Source organism: Pavona decussata, unplaced genomic scaffold, assembly GCF_977016875.1.
Source record: "Pavona decussata unplaced genomic scaffold, jaPavDecu1.1 SCAFFOLD_83, whole genome shotgun sequence".
Lineage (NCBI taxonomy): Eukaryota > Metazoa > Cnidaria > Anthozoa > Scleractinia > Agariciidae > Pavona > Pavona decussata.
This window is the reverse complement of record NW_028145501.1, coordinates 1,043,997-1,068,468: the sequence shown is the minus strand read 5'-3', so window position 1 is coordinate 1,068,468 and position 24,472 is coordinate 1,043,997. Positions and strand designations below refer to the sequence as shown.

The window sequence follows — 24,472 nt, the reverse complement described above, 5'->3', positions numbered from 1 at the left end:
TGGAAAACGTTCAGCGTAATCCATTATTATCTTACCTCTCTAATCAGAGGATGTACAGCTCGAGTCAACAAAATCGGTAATTCATTTCCTGCCACTGGACAAGCTCTCATCGCCTTCAGATACCTGTGGTCAGCGGACATATTCGACGAGTAGTCATGAATGACGTACTTTACGTCATTCACAAAACTTGCTTTGTGGTTGAACGTCGATGGCCGTTCGGGGAGAATGTAGGCCTGGGGCAAGTCTTGAGCGAGAAGGCTTCCGAGTGTAACCACTTTGTTGTTATTGTTGGCTGTCATTTTTTTAAAGTGGCCTGGAATTAAATGGAAATGTAAGTTTAAGTACGTTAGTAGAGTAAGAGCCTGTTTACATGGAAGGCAGGTGAAGCGGGTACCTGATTTATTGTCCTAACCGATAAGTTGTAAGGGGGTTAGTTTCTAAAGAAACTGCGGTGCAGCGTCGATTGGAAGTAGAAACGAATGTTTAGTTTTATCAGCAGGGGTGATAGGTAATTTGGCCACCGTAAAGAGATTCGAGTGCTGACGTTGCGAGTGTTATGTGGTTTATATAGTGAGCAGTGGAGCTACGCTATCGGTGGGAGCATGGTAAGATGCAATTGTAACAAGAGTACTGAAATTAGTCGAATGAAAAACATTGGTTGATTCCGTGGGGGGTTAAGTGTCGATATTGTTAAGATATGATAATTTATGCTGTACAATGGACTGTTATAATTGATGTAGCTTACATGAGATAATGAGCTTTTTTGTTGTTATCTTCGCATCGCCACGTGCGTTAGGTCGTTCTGTTCTGAGTTTCGCTACGTTACTGCTGTGTATTAAATGTGTCCTAAAACTATCGGCCTTGTGGTGATATGAACAGATCCTTTTATCAGATATGGAATATAAATTTTTGTTTTAAGTTTTTACGGCGATGCAGAGAAATGCCACAGACTGCCATGTGTTTGTAAGAATGGTTGGGCAGGTAAGTGTCGAGTGACTGGTTGGCATCTCATCTTTGTCATTTTAACGCTAAAACGGCCCAGCTATACATGTGACATTTCTGGTACACTTTCCTCGGCCATGCCAGAGACACCGAGACGTGCCGCGGCGCAAGAAAAGGAACTAGCTGTAAATAAAATGTTTTTGTCTAAAATCGTACTTTTTTTCTCTCACTAATCAAGGCCATCACAGCGTAGTTTCTGGTGTCATTGACGTTTTTAATCTATGATCAATACTTTCCGTTTCATTTTGCATTTCAAATTCAATCATTTCTCTGGAAAATAAAACTCTTGATATAAACGCAGAATAAAGCTTTCGTCTTGTACCAAAATAAAAGTCGTACCGGAATTGTTTAAACACACCCTAATAACTGCAGGGATCCGGAGAATTGTAATAACAACAAGAAATTCCACCTGCTTACATCCATAAACAAGTCAGTACCTCCTGTTATTGCAATCACGATTTCATGAAAAAAATCTTTTTCAATAGTTCTTTGAATTCAAGTTGCAATGACTGTCGTCGAGAAGGTATCCGTAAAAAAGGCTTGTCCGCAATGTATGATGCGTATGCACTAGCAGTAAACCTGCTCGTTTTTTTGTAACGAAATAAACAGACTTTCACAAGGGCTTCAGGCTCGCTAATTGTAGTAACAATCTATAATATCAACCATTACCTTTTATCCAGTGTGTCTTGACTCTGGTTTAAGATTGTAACTGCGGTTTCAACCTACTGTTCGATTTCAAATACACCATTTCAAGTGCGCAATAATTTATGACGCTCGAGGAATGACGGAATTCAGTGTCTTGTATTACCTATGGACATGTTAAGCCCATTGACGGGTAAACGCAAAAGAAATGAAGGCTTTTGTTTTAGTTCGTTTACCAGTATACACAAATTGTCAGTCTTTTAATTAATTTACCTTCCTATTTACATAAATTGTTAATGGCCACCAGAAAATAACATCTTACAAATGAGCCGGAAAATTGTTCGTATGCCAGATTTATGTCATAAGTTTTTTTTTAAAACAGTTTTCATGATTGGATGGCAACGATAGCTACGTTAAACTTTCCTCACGACTGATTCACGTCTGAAAAGGTTCGCGGCGTTTCGACTACAATGCTGGACATGCTGGTCTCCAGTAGACAATGGTGTCGACTGGATGTGTATTGTTACAAGTTTCACCGTGGTTGTCGGTGATTGGCGCAGTTCGATCCTCGCTTTCATTGTCGTTGATTGGAGGATTTCGTTCCTGATTGCTCAGAATAGAAACGTTTCCATCAGGGTCCGCCGGATTTGGTACCGACCAGCTGTTTCCACGCTTTTTAGGATGAACTCTAATGTGAATAGGGTCTTACCCTACGGGTGTGCAAGTGTGGATCATGGTCAATAACCTCAACCTTGTCCCAAAGCTGATAATATCTTGTCTAGTTAGTGTGCTCTTAAACGGTTGAGGTTTGGGTTCAGGCGAGTCATATGTCTTTATCGTGCTCCTTAATCTGTTCACACATTGATCTTTCTGTTTCACCGATGTAGACAGTGCAGACCTTGCCACACTAACAGCGAATCTTAGCCTGTAGACTACTCCGTCCTGCTCGGCTCGCTCGCTTGTAAAGATGAAAACGACTGCTACGCAGGCCGAGTACTTGAATTTAGTGATCCAACTTATGTGCTAGTTCGTGGGTGCTTACACGAAGATATTGATGAAATTTTATATGGCGGACGACTGAAATTATTACTGAGTTTTGCATCGTCTTATATTAATTTTACTACCATTATTGCGACCACAATTTCATAACAAAATCTTTCTTAGTAATTCTTACACTAGCAGTAATAGGAGATTTTAGAGACACGTTCGAAGGTTTTCTCTCTTCACGGAAACGAGGCCACAAATATGGAACAGTTTCCGCCAGAAATATGCCCCCTGAATTTCTGGCGGACAAACGCTCGAAACGTCAACACTCCAATCATTTTACGGTGGTCAAATTACGTCATCAACTTTGTTGATAAAATTAAACATTCGTTTCTACTCCCCACCGACGCAGCACCATAGTTCTTTAGAAACTCAGTAGTCCTCTTATCTAGCTATTGGTACCCCTGGAGCCACAATTCCCCTGGATTTTAAGTCCGTTGGATTAAACATTCTGAACATTTGACCAGCATCCTGCTTTCAGCAAAAGTTGAACGCATGCTGGACAAATGTTGCAAACGAAAGCAATGTTGTGCGGAGGCAGTTCATATGATTTCAACATCGGGCGAACATTCTCAATAAGGATGAAAATGATGATCGCTTCTGAATGATTAGACCATCAAAACGCTTTCAACAAGGTTGCCATTTTTCAATACTTTCAACGATGTTGGAGTCTGGTTCGGCCTGTGGTCACATGTCCACACGGGCTCAACTTTTGGCTCAACAAAAGTGGAAAGGAATTCAAGATAGATAGACAGAACCTTTAGTGTATTTATCTCATGTGGAGTAATTGGGGACGCAAAATAAATCAGTCCTTAATCAGTTCTAATTAACCTAAGATAAGATAATTTATTTAATGTCAAATACACAGGGGGTGGTCTCCCAGTCCCCCGAGCCACAGGCTCATGATAAAAGTGTTTGACAATACAAAAGAAAGCTAATATCATCAATAGCTACTAATTAAATCAAAAAATAACATCTATCTATAAAAATAAATAAATAAAAATAAATGGTTTCAAAGGCAATTGCTGCATTGACAGCAGATAAAATTTAACTTAGTTAAAAGTCTCCAAAAGGATGATGTATTAGGTGCGTTTTTTACAGTAGATGGCAACTGGTTCCAAATGTGTGAGATCATGTACGCATATGAGCCATGAGGGAATCTACTACGATACTTAAAAAAGGTTTTAACAATACAGTGATAGAGTACTAGATGAATTGTATTTCTTATTTACCTTCAGTATACTTTAAAAATGAATATAATACAAAAAAAAAATGATCAAACAAATGAAACATACGTAAGCTAACGTACAAAATAATCTATTTTTTAGATTTGCGCCATTGGCTGCACATGTTACAGCAATTGCTGTTATTAGTAAGATACCCAGAGAGATTCAGTTTTGAATAGATTGAATAATTAATATTGCTGGATGAAACTGTCTTAAAAACAACTTGAAACGGTTTACAGTCTTGTATGGGGATTGACTCCCATCTGTACGTAATACGTATCACTTCGGTCTTCTTTCGGTGGAACTGGGTCTATTAAAGCTAAAAATTTAATAATTATTAAATAATGAAACCGCTCCATACTTTAATATATAGGCTCATCTGTTTTGCTATGTACATGCTAGTATTTTTTAAAAGTATTTGGAATAATAAACGCCTGTACTGCCTCGTGTAATTAATAATTGAGTAGCAAGATAGATTTCATTTCGTAAACACTGTAATGTTTTCATTTACGGTACAAAAAATAGTCGCCGATGACGGACGAATATTTTTTTGAAAATGTCATTTTAAGCCGAATTAGACCTTTCCGCTTCTTGAGTCAGTCAATAGCCCAATAACCGCAATGACGTTGACACTAAATCTTGAATCTGTGTTGTACACGAAATCCTAAAGTGCATTCATCCATATGAAAGCTACTGACCAGTACTTTCCTTTAACTTGGTTCTGTATATTATGTTGTACAAAGTGGCTCTAGATATTCTTCAATTTAGTCAGTCGATGGAATCCTAAAGTATGGTCATTTAAAAAATTAAAGCTACTGAGCAGTACTTTCCTGTGGTGCTGTTTGTTATGCTGTACAAGGTGGTTCTAAGATTCGAGTTAGTCGTTGTAATCCTAAAGTGTAACTATTCACTGAAGACCATCGGTTAAACGTTTCATTTCATGTCTTCACAATCATTTTGGGGATTATGTCCTACTGGAGATGTCAAAGTGGACATTAAAGCCAATCATTTCGGTTACTTTTGCTAATCCATTTCTATAAGATCAATAAATAAACCCTTTTAATTGTCCAAGTTGGCAGAATTCAAAATTGCCAAAGGTATGCGTGTGGTTAGGTAGGACTCACCATGACTGTAATAATGCCTGCGCGCGCAAAATAGAACCTATGGGATTTTAAAATATTAAATAAACACTGAGATGGCGAGTAATGGGAAATAAAGTGTGTAAATGTACATTTATAGAATTAAGAACACCTCAGGAAGCTGTTTTATAGAGGTATCCGTCATGATTACAGATATTGAACGGCCTGTTCCTTATTCTTGTTCAAAGTTCATTTGTGTACTTCCGCTTTGTTGAACGATCAAGTTTTGATTCCCAGTCAGTTGTCAGAGCTACTTTAAAATTTAAAAGAGAGGAGGTAGATGTAGAGTTTTATAGCTATGGGGATCCAGGCTTATTGTCAATGCATCAGTTTTCCCTGAGAGAAACAGTCAAAATGTGTAACAGGAAAACGTAGCTGTGATGATTTCACGTCATGGTTACAGAATTGGAACCTCTTCCTTCCGGTGCTGGTACTGCCCGGTGTTGTTCTTGAGGTAATCTAAAATCACTACTTTAATTTACGAAGGTGCGGTTTTTGAACGATGTAGTTTTGTTCCCTGTCAGTTATCAGAGCTACTATAAAATTAAGAAGAGCTAGAGATAGATGCGTTTTATAGCTACGGAAGCAAGGCTTATTGCCAATGCATCAGTTATCTTTGAAACAGCGGTCAAAATGTCTGCCAGGAAAGCGTAGCTTCGATGGTTTCACGACTTAGTTACAGAATCCAGGGATAATTTGTGAAAATAAGTGACCAAAAGACATTGTATGGATGCAAGAAGCAGGCACTGCTGAAAAAATAGATGAATGGAAATAAAAACAATAATTAAATCAGGTGAAAGCGCGTTAGTTCGCTCGACTGATGTCTCGTTTTCTTAATCTCTCCTGAGGACAATTTCTAGCCGCATTCAACTTACTTGTCTAGTATTCCTAGTTAGCAGGCTTGAACTTCAATTAGATGTTCGCATCAGTTCTTGAAGAGTTTCTTTGAAGTTTGTATTCATTAAAGGACCAACCGCTGTCATGACTCGACCCGTATTACGCTTCACATGACAGGAGAGCGGGCTCATTTATAATTACCCCACGCATAAGTTTCAGCTGCTTTTAGTGTATGCATAGTTAAGTAACGTAACAGTCCTCTCAAAGATTTTGTTAGGAAGCCAAATTTTAAAAGCTCGATTCAATTTTAAATGATATCTCTGTTTTCTAAAGACAGCAGCCCTGTTAGGCACTCAATAAATTTAACTATAAAAATTTTGATTCGTTATTTCAAGCGAGAATCGCTGTTGCGTTAAAAAAATTTAGTCTTAAGTTGTTTCCTAATCGTTTGTTTTCCTAATCGTTTGTCAGTACGTTTTGATCTTTTGTTTTTGAAGGTATTTCAAGCGAGAATCCGTGTTGCGTTATGACCTAAATTGTGAAGAACGTACTAAGTTTGAACAACTTTAAAATCGCTATAAGAAAGTTTGACGTCAGCTCTCTGTTGGACGACGGATGTATGCGTTGTTCTTGCTGTTCATCTATCTAGTTAATTGTCAAATAAATAATTTTTTAGGTGTTAATTAATGATAATTAATTATTAGGTTTTCTTAACTTTACTTAATCTTAGTTGAATAGATTTTCTTTTACATTTTTTGTTAGTCTCCCCAATTAGTAGGGCACTCGTGCTCGGCTATTCAGATTGAGACTTAAATAAAGTTGTTGATTGATTGATTGATTGTTTTTGCTAATACATGTAGTGCACGACGTACGTTCTGACAGTAAAATAGCCGTACCTTGTATCCGTAGTTCACTCTTTATGAATGTGTGGTATTATTTACCCGTTTCTGGGTCATTGGCAGTCTCTTCTTGGAAGAACAGAGACGAACCAATGAAGGCTGATGCTGATGTGTTCGCTCCAGTATTTTTGTACTTTCACAGTGTATTTCTGCACTGAATCGAACTCCTAAAATGTTCACTAAATTCTCATGCAAACACGGTACGACTTTGTCGCATGCGACAAGCGTACGACAGGCCAACGACACGAATTGTTTCATGTAATTATAATTGCAGAAAAAGGATTCACACTCCAATAACTTAGAAGAGCTGTGGTTATAATATATTATGTTTAACATTTAAAGCTGATGTCTCCGCTTTATACTTAGCCATACAGCATTCTCGTCCCAGACCCCCACCGATTTTAACCAACCACTGACCAAAAGATCGTAGCGTCTGGGAACGAGGATGACCATACAGCAAAACGCCTGCGCATGCGCAGCGGTTTACGAATAGTGCATGCACAGTTTTATTTATAACAACTTTATTTGCATAACAATCAGTATAGAAAAAATGCAAAACAGTGGGGGAGGAACCGAATCTTCTTATGGAGCTGACCACCTAACATCATAACAAAAATAGAATATAAAACATGTAGTAATACTATACACAATTAACAGATATCACATCGTGTGCAATTTTAATTATTTACTTACTATTATTGTTTTTTATTGTAATTTGAGTAAGTGTGAATAAATGAACTTGAACTTGTAATATATATGTATTTATATCTTTTGAAACAATGAAGACCATTATTATTACTATATTTTAATTTTATGCAGCAGAATAACATGACCTTGCCTGCTTACATCATTGAATAGGCCATTTCCGAGTTGCTGTGAACCTCACTATGAAAGTGAGGCTTAGTGCAAGAATTTTCATATGAAAATTAGTTTTGTTTGCATATTAAGAGGGAATGTCTACTAACACCGAGCGAGGGGTAGCACATGATAAAAAATGAAAGTCGTTCACAAATTGACTAAGGATACCCTATGGTAGTTCTAGTAACGTGGTGGTTTTGATTTCTCGGAATTCTTTTTTAAACCCAGAAAAATTGAATAAAATGTGTTCGGGCCCAAGTGTCTATAAAAGCACCCAAAATAGACGTGTCCCATACCTTCTCTCAACTTCGCTCTGTTTAATTCGCATAGATAAAAAACCTCATTTTAAGCTTGGAAATGTGCAGTTGAAGTGTTTACGAATCGTTTGAGGCCAATAATAGATCTCTGCTTTAGTTTTGAAGGTCATGGGGAAGGTACCGAAAGTTACTAAAATTGGCTCAGTCGAAATTCTCAATTTGGCGCACTTTTTCAGGAGAGAGTTTCCCTACCCGGTAAAACACCGAAATACTTGAAATTTAGAATTCTTGATTGACGAAATGCCGTTCTAAAAGCAGGTTTAAAAATCAGTTTCGGGCTTTCTATCAGCGCTGAGAACTAACGCTCTCAAAATCCCGATAATTGCAACATTATCTGTCAACAACTGTAAGCGATAAACATGTTTGTCAAAATCACCGAAGACTTTTGTAATTTTTTTCCTTGTTTCCCTCAATAGTACGATGGACCAATCAACAGAAAGCTCATATTTAGCTCACCTTGAATAAGATGTCATCTAAGTATCAGTTTCTTGGCTTAATGCACCATACAAAGCCATCATAGCTCGAAGGGTTGATAATTGATCTCCTTCAGTGACTAATGACTTCTGCTATCGCATTCACGTCACTTGGCAAATGCCAATTGAAGGGGCAAAAATCCTTTGACGGTAACAAAACCTTGTCGGCTCAAAGAAAATATTAACAGAAATATCTAATTTTAAAGTTCTCCACAGTCATCTCAGAAACCGCCGGACTTTATAATCTTCCGTCTTCGATTGTTTTTGACTGTACTTGTTTCGGTCACGCAACGGCTTCCTTCGGAGTGTTGGTTTTTCTTACATATGGCCAAAATCGAAAAAAAAAAAAAAATTCAAACATCAGGGCGTCTGAAACTAGTTCCTTTAAAGTTATTTGAACATCCAAACGTGACTGTTCACGCATTAACGCGGCTTTTGAATTTCTCCGTGAACAGTGATGTTCGATTCAGGTTGTTTATTTCACGACGGTCATGGCGTGTGCGTGAATGGTTTATTGAGCAAGGATAATTGCTTGAATGATGTTTTAACGAGAGGAAATTGAACAGATACCGGTATAAGGGGATATAAGAAAATTGTGACTTAACGAGAACTTTTTTAGTTTCTCAACCAGAATGACGTTCGTTCTTTTCGCATGTGTCGGTTTGCCAACATAAATAACAGCTATAAACAAGATAAAGATATACAGACAGATAAAGAGTTCCGTGATCACTGATGATAACAGTACCTGAAAAATGGTTGGGTGCATCAATTCTTCGTTAACAAGATCTTTAAAAAAGTTCAGTTTTCTGTTTAATCGTTAATTTTCTCTGATCTGTAGCACTTTTTTTTAAATGTGTTTATTTTAGTTACAATGATCTGTTGTGTTCTTATAAACACCGCCGTTGTTCTGATTGAAATATCGTCACGCACCCGATGGACACACAATGATGATGCTGGAACAATTACCAAATATACAAAATTTCTATGTTATAAAACACTTGTAGATTTTTGTATTTACGCTGCGTTTAAAGAATTTTCTGATAATTTCAATCATCCTAACGGCCATTTCGGTTGTGACCGGGTGAAATCAGCTTGTGGGATTTGCGGATGCTTCAATTATCTGACAAGGTGGTCAAACAGAAAAAAAGTGTTTTAGTAAACCGTTCAAATCTTTCTTTGGTGCAACTCTAGTGCAAAACCGTTAAGACAACAACAAACTTAAAGGACCCTAGTCAGCCTCCGCCATTTTCGATGCCATCAAAATTATTGATATTGCATGGTGAAGCTAAATCTTATTGCTTTGTATTCCTGAAAGTATGTTTCATTATCTTTAGTAGTTTCACAGTGATTTCGTTCATTTCGACATGCTCCGAGTAAAATATAATAGCCAAACTCTCGCATATAAACAAAAACAAAGGCGTGGCTGGCTAGGGCCCTTTAATGCATACCTCGTGAAATTTCACAAAACAAACACGTTTCGGGACAACACTAGCAGTATTCGAATAAGTGATGTTGAGCTTATCTTAGCGCGCGCGTCATTCTTTCTTCCGCTACATTTCTGTGTAAACCATTATAGACTTGCCACAAGTCGACTTCTTATGCACCGAAAGAGTGACCAACAAGGCGACGGAGTCGTGAGCCGAGCACCTGACTGGACTCCCACGAAAACGGACTTTGAAAAAGTTTAACCTGTCCCATCTCAGTGCGAAATTGGCCGGTGCAGAGGTGCTAACCGATGACGAGATCCGCATGGGCTCTCTTAACATACTGCAATATTGACAAGGTGAGAATAGCAGACCGTGGAATAGGCAAGTCAGAGTCCATAGCTTTATTGCGACAAACCGGTGTACTGATTCCATTGGGCTCTTGAATTGGTAAGTACACCTTAATTTTGTCATAAACGCTGGCCTCCTCTGTAACTGATTTACGAACAATGGGCCAATTTAGTTTGGAAACAGTGCAATCCAAACGTAGCCTGGACCCACGCAGTCGTCATTTTAGGGGACATCGTATTACCTGCTCCCCTAAAAGCGGCTGCTTGGGAGTATAACCCAAACGTGACTAGCATTTGTCTTTTTCGTCGCTGGTGTTTTGAACTTTAAACTAATCACTACATAAATCAATAAGTGAGCTTAGCAATCTTTTGCATAGGTATATGCCGTGACCGCGGGCCTATTGCGAAAGCTACCGAGGCGACACCAAAAACAGTACCAGAAACTGCAAGCATTGGATCGAGCCAGAGGGGATTGGGGGGATGGGGGGGGGGGGGGGGGTTTCTACTCATAGTACACAGTATGTGTGAAACGATAGTAAGAGTTAAAATTTAGGTGTGAAAGGCTCGGCCGCAAAAACATATAGGAGCCCCTTTGGCTTGTCCTTTTGCACAGTTCAGATTTGGAACATAAAGTAACTTTATTATATCACATCAGGAGCTACATTTAGGCCTATAGACGCACTAAATTCGCACTTGGCACCTACAGACGTCAGCCCTATTAGGTCTCAGCTAAAACGCTCATCGGAAAATGCGAGCGGACGAACTTTGATGGTGGACAAGGGGTGGCTCCTGTCAGGTACATGCCAAGAAATGACACCACATGAGACAGGCGCCCTGTCTCGCGCAATACGTTCACCAGACACGCTGCGTCGCGAGCTCTCTAGTGATAAAAATTCTGATGTCGCAGCACACTGTTGATGTGCTAAACGGACTTAAAGAGGAGTTTGCATTGACTGTGAAGCAAGCAAAGGCAAACATCTTTACATCGTCATGGAAGGCCCACATGCCGGCGCTCTATCAACCAAGATGCTGCAAGGGTCGACGTCCTAGAGCGACCTGAAGAGTTATCAGTTTTGGTTGTCCGAAAACCAAAGTGTGCGATTCAGTAAACATGGTATACTTCTTCGCATGTCAACATAGCTCAAATCCTATCTAGAACTCCTTTTTTTTTCTTTTTTGTCTTCTGGAGACGGAGAGGGGCAGAGAATCCCCTTCCATAACTTCACAAGTACAAAAAGCATGGCAATGTCGGCTATGAGACTCCGAGGAGAGATCGTACGTTCAAACATGTCTCCTCTGGGGTCCGCAACGGGGTATGATGACGTCATATGACAGCTAGACGTGATGGAAGCGGTTGTCATATGGCCGACACCAGCTCTCCCTAGAGCGCGAGACGAGAAGTCCTTTGACAGAGCTTCAGTCGACTATGCGGAGAAGCTTGCGGGACAAACCACGCTGTTACCGGTGGTCAGCATAGTCAGTAAGAGAGCAACAGACTAGATATGGTATGGATACTCAAGTCAAGTGCGTTACGAAGGACTCGGTTCTAGTTCAGAAGTCCTATTTGACAGCAAACCGGAAGTAAAGCAGACCCTGTATGCGACACTTGCAGGATCAGACCTTGGTGACATAAATACTGAAGTGTGATCCGGTCGACCTCATTGCCTGATGAAGACTAGCAGAAGCAGTCGAAACGTCGCGATCTACAACTTGAGTAACTACATCGTGAAACAAACCATTATTTAATTTATTACAATGTATTGCTGTGACAAATGATCCAGTTCAAGATCAATGATTGATGTGTGCTGAAGTAGCTAGCAACCTTAACAGCAGGTTTCTTCTTGCACGTTGCCTCGAAGAAAGCACTGGTAAATGATGAATCAAAAGACGATAACGCGCCGCTGTTCGGGAAAATGAGCACGCGCTCACCCCATCCCCGCCCAACCCCTATTTTTCATTTACCATTAGGAAATTTGTATTTCCTTTGGCATTGACCTCTCAGCTGTAACAATTCAATGGAAAAAGCCATACATCGACAAACTGCATTCTCTTTGTCAAGGATGCGCAAGACAGCAGTTTTCTGGCTTATAACATTGTTTTGTCCCATCCCCAAGAGAACAGTCAGGGATGAGACCGTAGTGACTTTTGCACGAAGGCGAAAACCAAGGCGTTAATACTTAGTGGTTCTAACAAGAAAAGTGTTCCCCAAGGTTTCACCTCATTAAAATGCAGAGTAACATACTTTAGCAAGGCTTGCTTTGTGGCTCAGTCCTTTTGGTGTGTATAGATGTTAAAAACATTCGGCTATAAATCATCGGTCCTGTCCACACTTTGGTAAAGATTTCATTGTTTTTAATTTGTTTTTTGTTTTCAGCATGTCAGGACACACGTTTCCCGTGTGTTTTTCACCCAACATAGTCAAACCTAACGTCACCTGAATTAAAAAAGCGTGACATTTTATTGCGTGACTTATGCCATAAACAGAGTCGAACAGTAATCCACGAGCGCTTTCGCTTCCAGTAAATCCTGCGAACGGATCTCGAAACGACAGCTCGAAACAAAAAAATCGTTTCGAAATCCAAAGAAAATCAAACTCATCTCCATTTTAAACGATCTTCAAGTCGAAAAGAAGTGGTCCGATGGTAAGTCATTTGAGTTTATTGTCGCTCCATCGCAATAAGTGATGATAATTTATCTTGTTGACTTCACACATCAAGATGGCTATACAATAATGAAAGGATACAAACACAACCAAATATCTTATTTAGACAATGCTTTATTGCAGTTAGCGAAACATGACCTTTCACTGGTGGTTTAAAGCCGAATGCCGAGGTAAACTACATGAAATTTCAATAGTTTCTCTTAGTTTGGTTGCAGTCGTGTGCAGTTTGTTTACACGTTGATATTGCGATTTTCGTGATTTTGAGACCTCTAATGCTCGGCGCTGGTAAAAAGCCCGAAGCTATTTTTTAAACCTGGTTTTAGAGCGATACTTCCTCAATCTATAATTGTAAATTTGAAGGGTTTTAGTGTTTTACCGGATCGCGAAATTTTCTATTAAAAAAGTGCGCCAAATTCAGAATTTGGAGGAAGCGAATTTTTGAGACTTTTTGTGGCTCCTCATGACCAGGAATATTCATCCACTGGAGTATTTTTGGACTCAGATACTTAATAAACATTTCAAAAGCAAATTTTCAAGAAGAAAACTGGGTTTTCTTCGATGCGAATTGAACAGAACGAAGTTTACGAGAATGTGCGAACCATGTTTATTTCGGGTGTTTTTCACACCACGAGGGGCCGTCACTGTTTTTTCTATTTTTTCCGGTTTAAAAAATATATTTCAGGAAAAAAATCCCACCACGTTTTTTAAACTAGTATGGAGTATCTCTGGACGGAATATGCAGAGTTTTGATTTGTCCATCATGTGCCACTTTTTTATGATTTCGCTCGGTCTTAGTAGACATTCCCTCTTAATAATATACATGCAAAAATTTCAGCATGCTCATTGGCTGAGAGCACGTCAATTAATCCCAAACAGTGCAGAAAGTTGAAATTAAATTGATTGACAGGAAAGTCGCGAACACGCAACAACACAAAATGGCGGACAGGTGACGAGAAAGTTTGAAGTTTGAAGGAGAATGCTAAGAACAAAAACACCCAACAAAGCACAAATTATTGGCTTAAAGTCTGGAAGTCTTGGGCTTCTCAAAAGGGCTATGACGAAAGTATTGAAAAGTACGAACCGGGGGCCTTGAACAAAATTCTGGAGGAGTTTTACGCAACAGTTCGTAAGAAAGACGGGGAAGATTACGAGCCTGATAGCCGTCGAGTAATGGTGACTGCTATTGACCGATACCTAACAGAGAAAGAGTACAAACACTCAATTATTCGCGACAGAGAGTTTAAAAGCTCGAAGCAAGTTCTGGAGGGAAAAGCCCGCCTACTGCGGCAACAAGGCAAAGGCAAGCGGCCGAACAAGGCGAGAAGTCTGACAACAACCGAGGAAAATGAGCTGTGGGAAAAAAAGAAGCTGGGAAAGGGAAGTCCGCAAGTCCTTGTCCAAACAGTTTGGTGGCTCCTGACCCAATATTTTGGTCTTCGAGGTCGACAGGAACACCACAGCATGACGGTGAAGATTTCTCCTTTGGATTGGATGAAAACAACACAGAGTACGTTGAATTTATCGAGAACCCCACAAAAACACGCCAGTCCGGACTGTCCGCAAAGCCCAGAAGCTTCCTTCCAAAAATGTTTGCAACTGGAGATGACAGATGTCCGGTTGCAATCTTCAAAGAATTTCTGTGGCGTCGTCCTCCCAAAATACGGACAACCGGTCCACTTTATCTGTCTTGTGTGCCAAATCCGTCCTCGCAAGTTTGGTATAAGCGGCAGCCGATGGGAGTAAACAAAATCAACGACATGATGAAGTCCGTTATCAAAGGAACGACCCTAGAAGATTCGTTGAAGACCTTTTCCAACCACAGCTCCAGGAAAACGGTTGTAAAGAAGTTGAAGACAGCAGGCCTAGAGCGAAGTTCAATTGTTAAAGTAACGGGCCACAGAAACGAGAAGTCACTGGATGACTATGACGAAGGAGATGAAAGAGAACAGCGAGAGCTTTCCCACACCATCAGCCACGCTAAAAACATCAACAGCCAGTTAGCTCGAGGAAACAGCTTTAATAGTAGCACCAGCAGCTCCAGCAATATTTTCAACCCGTTCTCGCCAGACCCTCAATCGGCTCAATGTGGAAACAACTTTAACCAAGCAGCTTTCGCGGCGTTTCAGATGCCAAGTTCTATCTCTGGCCAGAATGATCAGCGTCAGTGTTTCATGAACATAAACCATTTCCACCAATGTCAAGTCACTTTCAACATGGGAAACACAGCAGCCCCCGAAAAGCCACAGTCAGCCGCACCGCCTGGCGAGGACAGTATTTCTCACTGATTTATAAGTTCGAAAAGCTTCAAGTTTTGAAAATGTTGATCGATTTCGCCTCAATTAGATTCGACAACAAACATTAACAAGTTGACTTCTTCAAATAGACAAGTTTTGACGTCTTTTCACACCTCTTTTCTCCTTGAGGTCCATAAAATGTAAACGCTTTAGAATGATAAATGCTTCCAGAACTTGATCTTTGTCGATTGAGAAGATATTTTTGGTCTGTAAGTTTCCACAAGTGCTAGCATGTCAATCAAGGTTGTCATTTATCAACCAATAACGTTAATGTAGGCGGGACCAGTGAGCCATGACACGAAATAAACACGATAAGAGGAAAAGAGAGTCAAATTTTTGCATGTATATTATTAACAAGTAATCACGTGATTTTTCTCGTGTAATTTGGGATAAATCAGCCCTCGTAAATTTTTCAAAGACTACAAATTGCACTCGCCCTACGGGCTCGTGCAATTTGGTTAGTCTTTGAAAAATTTACTCGTGCTAATTTATCCCAAATTGCACTCGAAATCATGTGATTACCTATACGAATGAAAAGAAATTTTCATAACAAAAACTTCGCACTTAACCTCGCTTTCATAATGTGGTTCAAAACAACACGGAAATGGTCTATTTGCTACTACTTCATTATCATTTTATTGCTAAGCGATCGCTGCTAGGACGACCATCTCTTCAAGTGTGCTACCATTATTTTACCCTTTTCTTTTTTCTTTACTATTTTTCATATCTGTTTACTACTCTAGATCCCTGTTTTTTTCTTTCGATCTACACAACAGTATATGTGACGTCCGCCACGGGTATGACGTAGCAGATGATGTCAAGATATGTAACGAAAGGTAAGCAAAACACTTGCTGAGACTTTAAGCTCCATCACTTTCTTTCTCTTTCTTGTCAAGAAATTTTTTTTTCACTTAAGGACGGTTCTTACTAATGCCGAAGTATTTTTGTGCGGTTTATGACTATGCGGGAAAAGCAGATGTTAGCAAGGCCTATTGGAATCCAAAAAGAAAATTGGGGTAACCACGCACTTTTCAGAGATAATTAGGCAACAATATCTCTAAAAAGCGCCAAAATATAAAGCAATGTATGGGATTTTTTCCTAAATCGAAGCTTAATTTTCTCTGAAAAATGCATGGTTCCCCCCTAATTTTCTTTTGAGATACCAAAGGCATTTGGTAAGTTCTGCTTTCTCCGTATAGTTTTAAGCCGCCCAAAAATATTCCTGTATTAGTAGGCACCACCCTTAGGAAACCCGAGTATCTCGCGATGCGCAGAACGTATGCGCAGTAACAATAGTAGGCACCGTCCTTAAGGGCCTCTACAGACGAGGCAAATTGTTATCGACGACTATTTTCAATCGACAGCCTGGAAACTTGCTTGTAATGCGCATGTACACATCGTGCAGGAAATCGTACGTCGCTGCAAAAACATACTTTAGTAATCGATGACTTACTCGCAGACTCGAGAAAGTGCGAGTTGTCGATAGCGCAACTGCCGCGTTTGTTATTGACAACTAAAGTAGTATTCCTATACAGTGAAAAGGAAAACTGCTTTGTTGTCGACGACTTTATTTTTCACCATTTGTAGTCGATAACTTGATTCGCACACGAGATGTTTTGTCATCGATAACTTTTGTCATCGACAACTAAAAAGTTATCGATAACAGTTTGCCTCAGACAAGCTGCTGCAACCATTGGGGTGGTCATGCATCTCCGACATAAAACGCATGCGCGACTGAGGTAGTCGCACAAACAATTCTGCTGAATTCCGGGTAAAACAACACCCACCATGGAGTTTGTATTCAACGCTCTCCAAAATTTTGTATGTAAGTCCCTCCAAAATTTAAGCTTTTCAAATCCAATGCGGATTTCTCGTTTTGGGAGCTGAGAATCAAGTAACACTGAGGCTAAGGGTTGAAGTGTTGTCTAAAGCTTTCGGCTTCTGGCTAATATTGTTTGAAAATAAGAGCGAAATAATGATCGAGGTCAGTCATCAGTTGTTCTCTGTTTTGCGTGAAGAGGCATAGGCCTCGGTTTTATTACATTGCTTTAAAAATACTTGTTCCCTGCCCAGAATCATGGTTATATTGAATGCTTGAAATCACACTTCGGCCCTTAACTGATCAATCAATATCACTAACTTCCCTTACGGGAAATTCACAACAACCTGTCTCCTTGACTCGCATCATTGGTTGATTTTTCGAACGTAAAACAACTTACCTCTTCTACAGACGTCTGCTGGCTGGCTCGCAGCCGAGTGAAATCACCATAGAGTACCTTATTGCGTTACTGTGTTTATTAGCCTGTGGAAAGCTTTTACGGTTGAATCTGTAGATATTCTTACTCATAATTAAAATCCAAATGAATGCCGTCGATCAGTAACCTGTTGTGGTGCTATTCATAATTTATCAATCTTTCCAGTCTGTGGACGAAATCCTAAAGTGTATGTAACCATTGATCAAGGCCACCAACGGTTCGTTTCGCTGAATGTCTGCCTTGCGTTCGGAAAGACATTAACCGCCTCAGAAATTCGGATTTAACTGTGAACAAAAACTAGCGTTTTCTTTAGCGATAGGTCACCTCACCTCATGTTTTTCTGTGTGCCTCGACTTGTTTGAAACTCTCAGCTCTCAACTATTAAGGGATTTCATCTCCGCAGCGCTGGCATTCATGGAGAATTATTGTCAAGAATGTATTGCTAGCAGTGTAATGAACGAAATATTGGGGTAAATAATTTACATTTAAATATGGGTTTCAACAACAACTAATATCGACTTCCGAAGATGAAAGAAAATAAAAAAAATAATTGTGGTCAAGGACTAGTCGGGTAGACCAGCCATTGAGCTTCATGAGAACAAAGATGGATAAAAGTTATCGTCTGAAGAATAGTATAATGTGTAAACTTTTTTTTCTTCTTCCTCTTTTCACTTTGTTCTCAATATGACGTCAGAAATTTATCCACTAACAGCATGCCAGATAGGTATGGTTTAATGAATTTCTTATATTGTTATCAGCAATGGAGCTCTTAAAACCCAACATGCATGGGTCAATATCTTTATTCTCCGGTTGCATTTTCAGGCTTTTTGAAACGTTTTGGAATATATATTTTTTTGCCTTGAGGTCCTCATTTTTTTAAAGCAAAAAATGCAAGGAGCACAGAGGAGCATCTGGCTTGGTATGAATCTCCCATTAATCGTATCCATCCAGACCCGGAGACATAAAAGCCGAGTATAGTAACCCTGTCGTAAATTAACTCCTAAAAATGTTTGGTAAAGGGAAAAAAAAAGAAGAAAAAATAGAACGTTAAAGACCGTTTGCTATTTTTAAAAACCTGTTTTGATAAGTACCCCTCCCCCTCCCACCCCCCACCCCGTTAAGTAAACGAGTAGCCATAAACCGAGACCCTTGATCGAGTTTTTAAATTTTTCATTAAACGGTGAAATTCCAGCCCTCAAACAAGTTTTCCTCGAAAGAAAAAAGGTATTTGGCAACATGGCTGTGTAAATAGTGTTTGGCTACTACACCAAGTATTATTTAAGGAAATGATAGAGGTGAGTCAAGAGGAACATGTTTATTAGAAAAGTATCTATTGTTATTAAAAATTAACTACTAAACATTTTATTTTATACATCTATGTATCTTTTACTATGTACAACAATGCCTGATAAAACAGTCTCTTACTTTTCCTCGTACGGCGATTGTGAGAAGCTACGCATGCGTGACAGAGGACAATCTGAAGCTCGTAGTATTAATTCTCCAAACAGAGTACTTTACACACACTTATTTCAAATGACTTGTTAAAAAAATTAATTTCAAGCACACCACTCAATATCATAACTATTTTTTCATGTTTACTTCTTCACTACCAACCTAGTCCGAGCGCATTCGTGGAGTAATGTATATACAACGGCAAACACCGGGAAAAAAGGGGGGTGGGGAGGGGAAAGGAACCGCGAAATATCCTACAGTAGGGAAGTGGTGTTGGAACATTTCTTACCCACATCCTCCCCCCCCCCCCCCTTCCCCCAGGAAAATTGACTGACTATAACTCATTTAAGAACCAAAACAAATTTCTGCAAACATGGAGTGCACTTGAATCGTTTATAAATCAAGATTGGGTATCAATTTTGTATGTTTGACTTTAATGGTTACGCTTTTGCTTCCTTTTTCTCGTAAAATTTAAAGCATTATTTTATTCCCTGCCAAGATAATGTCCGATTTCGTTTACAGAGCCTGCTCTCCCTTTGACCAGAGGTTAATTTTTTAATGCTTGATATAACTACTAATTCTGCACCTCAAAATATCTGCAATCTTTTTACTTCTACACAAGACATACAACAGTATAATGCTCGCTCAGCATCTTCTGGTAACTACTATATTAATTATTCTAGGCTCAATCATCATAAAAACTCTTTTTCCATCGTTGGAGCGAAAATTTGGAACAGCATTCCCGAAAGCTATCGAAGACTACCAAAGCACATATTCAAAAAGAAAATTCAAGCATTAGTATTTGTAACTTTAGAAACTCTTGACAGTTATGCTGACATTAGCGCTCTTATTTCTGAAATAAAAAAGTCATCTTAATTATAATTCCTTCATAAATCATAATTTTTTTCTTCACTTTACATTACTTTTTACTCTTTTGACAAATAATGTATTCAAAACTGACTTTTTTAACGCCTTCAAATTGTAATTCGTTTATGTATGTCCTTAACACCGCCTGTTTAGATTAGCTCGCTATTTGCAGGCGGTGTTCATTTGTAAGTAACGTTTGAAAAACTTAAAACTTGAAACTTGAACTTGAACTTGTTAGGTACGTGGTTTAGTTGTCATATAGTGGTTTGCATGACACGAAGAACAGCCGATCATACGCCCGATAAGGCTTGTGTATGGCTGTGTAGGCTTGTGTACAGCTATGTTTAAGCATTGTGTATGGCTGTGAAGGCTTTGTAGGGCTGTGTAGCATTGTGTAGGATTGTCTACGCTTGTGTGTAGGCTTGTTAGTGTAGGGGGATCAGGGACAGGGGCATTTATTGGTATGTCATGAACAGATCTTTAACTACTCTGCTGTCAAACCGGTATATGAAAGTTACACCACGTATTTACGAAATTTTTGCCTGCTGGTCAAGAGAACGTGGCCTTTGCGTACGAGATTTGCTTGGTTACAACGTACAAAGTGAACCTACGTCCTTAAATTCACTTGAAATAATAAATGGAAGACGGCAATACTGATCCTTATGGCAGTATGGATAAAGAAATGTATGTATACCTTCTTCGGGGGTTACAAGAATAAACTAAGTACTGAAATATATTACAGGACCGTTAGTTATAATAGTTTAAAAATATGAAATAAATGAAGCTGACAGATCAATATCTAGATATCCAGCTTTTTTTGTTCGTCCTTTTTACTACCGTCAGGATCAGCCAGTTGCCGTCTATGAATTATTATCTCATATATTTTACTGATCATGATCTGTAAAAGGTCGGCATCTCTTAAGGGGGAGTTACACCTGAACGCCATTTTTCCGCCACGTGATATGGCTTTAATGGAAATATCTCGTTCGCGTTTCAAGCAATCCAAAAACCCCATCATCATATCGTGAATCTATGTTGTGGGGTATTTTGTGAATTTTTGGGTATATTTAGGAGGAGTAGTTTTCTAGAAAGATTGGTAAAATTAAGAGAAATAAGAAATATTGAAGATTTAGTGAAGTTTTAAAATTGGAATTTGTAGTAAATAATTATTAGACGGATACCAAGTTAGTCCACTAGCAACCTGGGGTGCTCTTGCGTGGGTATCAACTGTCTGTTAGTGTTCCAAAAATCATTTTCTTTCCTCTATCCCTTCTTAAAACCTCTTCAAATTCCATTCAAATTTAGGTGTATTGCCCCCTTAATGTCTAGTCGCTGTGGTCTTGTTTTGAATTTAATTTGCTTAGTGACGATGTCTGCTGAGTTCGCCTTTTAATGATTGCGACTCACGACAACTCCCCCACATGGTACTTAAACAGTTGCTAAAACATCTGAAGCTATAATATTGTAAAAGGTGTTTGTGTTTGTGTTCGTGTTTGAACTGATAGCTGAGTTTAATCAGTCGTTTGTCTCACGATTGAGTCACATAGTCGTGGATGGCATCCACATCCAGCGATCCACATCTATGTGAATCAATCGTGAGAGAAACGATTAAACTCAGCTATCATCTGAAGCTGTAGTTCATCAATGTCTCCATGTTTTGCAGCTTCCGATTCTAGCAAATGACTTCATGTGAATTTTTTCATCTTCTCCCCCAGATGTCGCTAAGGTGTTCTTTAAAACTGTTGACTTTGAAGTGGAAGTTAGATTCAGCTCCAGCTTAAGTTGATGCTCAAAGATCGCCTTTCGAATGTCTTGCTTGCCCAGAATGTAAATACAGGGATTTAATAGAGATGACAGGAACCGCAGCCACAAGATAACATATACCATTGGCAGGGGTAATTCAGAGACACCAAGTCTCCGCAAACCAAAATAAGGCAGCCAACATACCACGTACACCAACAACATGACGGCAAAAATGACCATGGCCTTACGTTCATGGCGGTTTCTTCCTCTAGAGCGAGGAATCGTTGGGAGGTAATTTTGATGAATATTGCGGCTTTGACGAGCAATTGCGAGAATGATCCTGGCATAGGTGAAAAACATGATTCCGACCGGAAGGAAGAAGTACAAGGTAAGAAATATTACATCATAGATGAGTTCGGCACGTAATACCTCATCACTTGGCGCCTCCTCCACGTCGTGGTTGAATGGGTCGAGCCATGACAACTGCACTAATGCAGTAACCGCTGACAATAACCAGATCAGCATGATAACCAAAATGCGCTTGGGTCGTGTGACTATTGAGGAATAGCGGAGAGGGTGGATTATGGCCAGATATCTGAAAAAAAAAAAAAAAAGGAAAACATTAATTCGTGAAAATAATGGCGAAAAAGTAAATAAAGAGATAGACCATTCCGAGTTTTTTTTTTTTTGAACCTCATTACCAAAGTAAGGTTAAGTGCAAAGCTTTCCATGTAAAAATTAGTTTTGTCTGCATATGAATGAAAACTTATTCTTATAAAGCTTTCCACTAAGCCTCACTTTTATAATTAGGTTCAAAGCAACTCGGTAATCGCCTATGGGAAGTTTCAGATAGTAGGGAGGGGGTGGAGAGAAGGGCTGTCCAGAAGTTGCTCGTTATTTTTCAAAATAATTCGTCAAAAATACTTAAAACGTTTCTTGAAAAATCCAGAAAGTTGCGTCCTAAAAAAATGTTTGATTAAATTTTTCGATATATCAATTTCAAATTGCAGTGTCATCGTTTAAATAATCACAAGTTTACCTATCCATGGTAACAGACATCAAGTGACACACAATTGACGCAGAAATGAAGCGGGACATCTGGTCCTCCATAATGCAAATCGCTGGTTGGCGGAATATGTTGCACGTGATAAACAGCGGCACAGAAACCAGGCCTGTTAGCAGGTCGGACAAGGCCAGGCTACACAGCAATAGGTTAGTGCTTGATCGCAGATATCTTTTTCTTGTTATTGAAACCAAAACCAAAGTGTTGAGGGAAACGATTAACACGGCTAGAACAATGGGAACGGTATCCGCTTTGGGGTCAAAAAAACCTTCTTCAAGGTCATGATGCTCCTCACCTGCAAGTAAACATGTGGATTCTCAGTTAAAGATAGGAAAATATGACAAACAGTTCTAGAAACTTACTGTGTGAATGAGGCGACCTGCACTGTTTGCAACGTCTTGCATGGTTGGTCGAGAGAACAAAAATAACGAACAACAGAACAATGTTCCCAACCCTAATAAACAATCCAGCTGCAGGTTATCAAGGTCCAGTGAAAATAGAGCTTTTGAATGCTGGAGGTCTACTACATGTACCAGTCTGAATGTTTACACTCTTGTCAGTCAGAGGGGAAAAAATGAAGCCAGTTTTTTTGGTGATTATTATAGCCGTAGTCTCATATATTGTCGGGATGCAGGCCCTTCATATGTAGATGACAAATGTGCGAGTTACAGGCAATTCTGTATTTCCACATATTTCCACACGCTCAGTGATCATGAGTAAGCTTGGCAAATCCGGTCCCGTAGCAATAATGAACCAATTAGTATTTTTGCCACAGCGAGTTTGGGACGCTAGTTTGCCTCGCAAAGAAGCCTTAAGATTATGTACGGAAGACGTCCTTCCAATGTCAAATTTAAAGCGCGCAAACAACTTGCCAAGATCACAATTTTTGTAGCTTTGAACACAGTGTTAGTCTTGTTAGAGTTTACTACACAGCATGCGAATCCTACCTTCGATTGTTCCGTTTGTTTTCAACAATCCTGTCGAGTTGTTCTCCAACACAGAACCATTTTTTGGTGATGTTCTCATGATCGGTGCTTGTGTCGAAGTTGTCCGTATTCTTGTAAAACGGAAAAAAATAGCGCAAAAATTAAAATTGTGTAGTAAATGACATGCATACAATTATAACATAGCGCGCGCGCATCCTAATCTAATTTCTATTGGCGTCATCATGGTATATTTCTCAACATACGCACGGCCCTGCTTGGGAAGTTTGGAGAGCACTCAAGAAGCTAGAGTTGCTCTCGGCTACGCCTCGAGCAACTCTTACGCTTCTCTCGTGCTCTCCAAACTTCCCGCGTGCATCCATAACTCGATATACGCACGCTAAGCATGAACCAATTCTTAATTGTTGCATGTGCAAAGTAAATATTAAAATTTCTTATCACCTTCTTTAAAGGGCAACTGCAAGTAAAAAATCTAAAGTTTTTAACAGCTTATTCACTTCTCTGGAAATCAAACGTAGCTCTTTAACACGTTGATCGAATATAGCTTCCAGAGTCGTGATAATTGGAATCAGGAAAAGGTGTTTCAGACGCACCAAGGTTTTCAAACTTCCTCAGTCTTAAAAACTTGGCACGATCGAGCAAATAGTAACTTACAATTCTGTTGGTTTTTGTTGCTGCAAGTCTTTTTTTTATAACACTTTTCCAAGGCTAACGGATCAGGCGACGTATTCGTAGCCGACAAAAGCCTGCAAACGTGAATACCCTCCTCATATGAGTGGGAAGAGAATATCGCAGTTTACAAAGTTTCGGCTTTTGTGAAGCTATATTTATAGTCTTTAGTTACCAACTTCTTTTGGTAAAAGAAAAGCACCGCTAAACTTTAATGAAGGCGACTTTGTTGATTACATCCACCCATACTTCCTACAATTATCACTATAAAACATTAAGTACAAATGGATGTGTCCATTAGGTCGCAATAAA

At 39.3% G+C, this 24,472-nt stretch overlaps 2 protein-coding genes and 1 long non-coding RNA gene across 7 annotated transcripts in view; 1 reads left to right on the top strand and 2 right to left on the bottom strand.

Annotated features, from left to right (window-relative positions):
- Positions 1-5,996, bottom strand: part of LOC146475743 (uncharacterized) — an 8,718-nt gene extending 2,722 nt beyond the window's left edge. The window contains exons 1-2 of one of the 3 annotated variants that reach the window (XM_085115460.1): positions 5,905-5,996; positions 36-292 (exon numbers count right to left, since the gene is read on the bottom strand). In XM_085115460.1, the coding sequence (XP_084971586.1) occupies positions 36-140 (105 nt within the window). In that variant the 5' untranslated portion in view covers positions 141-292; positions 5,905-5,996. Of the gene's footprint in view, positions 1-35; positions 561-1,671; positions 3,360-5,904 lie in introns of those variants that run through there. The other 2 variants (XM_085115459.1, XM_085115458.1) reach the window with 2 other exon arrangements.
- Positions 1-21,586, top strand: part of LOC146475742 (uncharacterized) — a 25,160-nt gene extending 3,574 nt beyond the window's left edge. The window contains exons 2-3 of the long non-coding RNA XR_014865818.1: positions 15,911-16,003; positions 21,457-21,586. This is a non-coding gene — a long non-coding RNA (uncharacterized LOC146475742). The remainder of the gene's footprint in view (positions 1-15,910; positions 16,004-21,456) is intronic.
- The window catches only part of LOC146475741 (histamine H2 receptor-like), an 18,833-nt gene continuing 13,079 nt past the window's right edge, over positions 18,719-24,472 (bottom strand). For all 3 annotated transcript variants that reach the window (XM_085115463.1, XM_085115461.1, XM_085115462.1), the window contains exons 2-4: positions 23,495-23,604; positions 22,524-22,842; positions 18,719-22,079 (exon numbers count right to left, since the gene is read on the bottom strand). In XM_085115463.1, the coding sequence (XP_084971589.1) occupies positions 21,383-22,079; positions 22,524-22,842; positions 23,495-23,573 (1,095 nt within the window). In that variant the 5' untranslated portion in view covers positions 23,574-23,604 and the 3' untranslated portion in view covers positions 18,719-21,382. The remainder of the gene's footprint in view (positions 22,080-22,523; positions 22,843-23,494; positions 23,605-24,472) is intronic.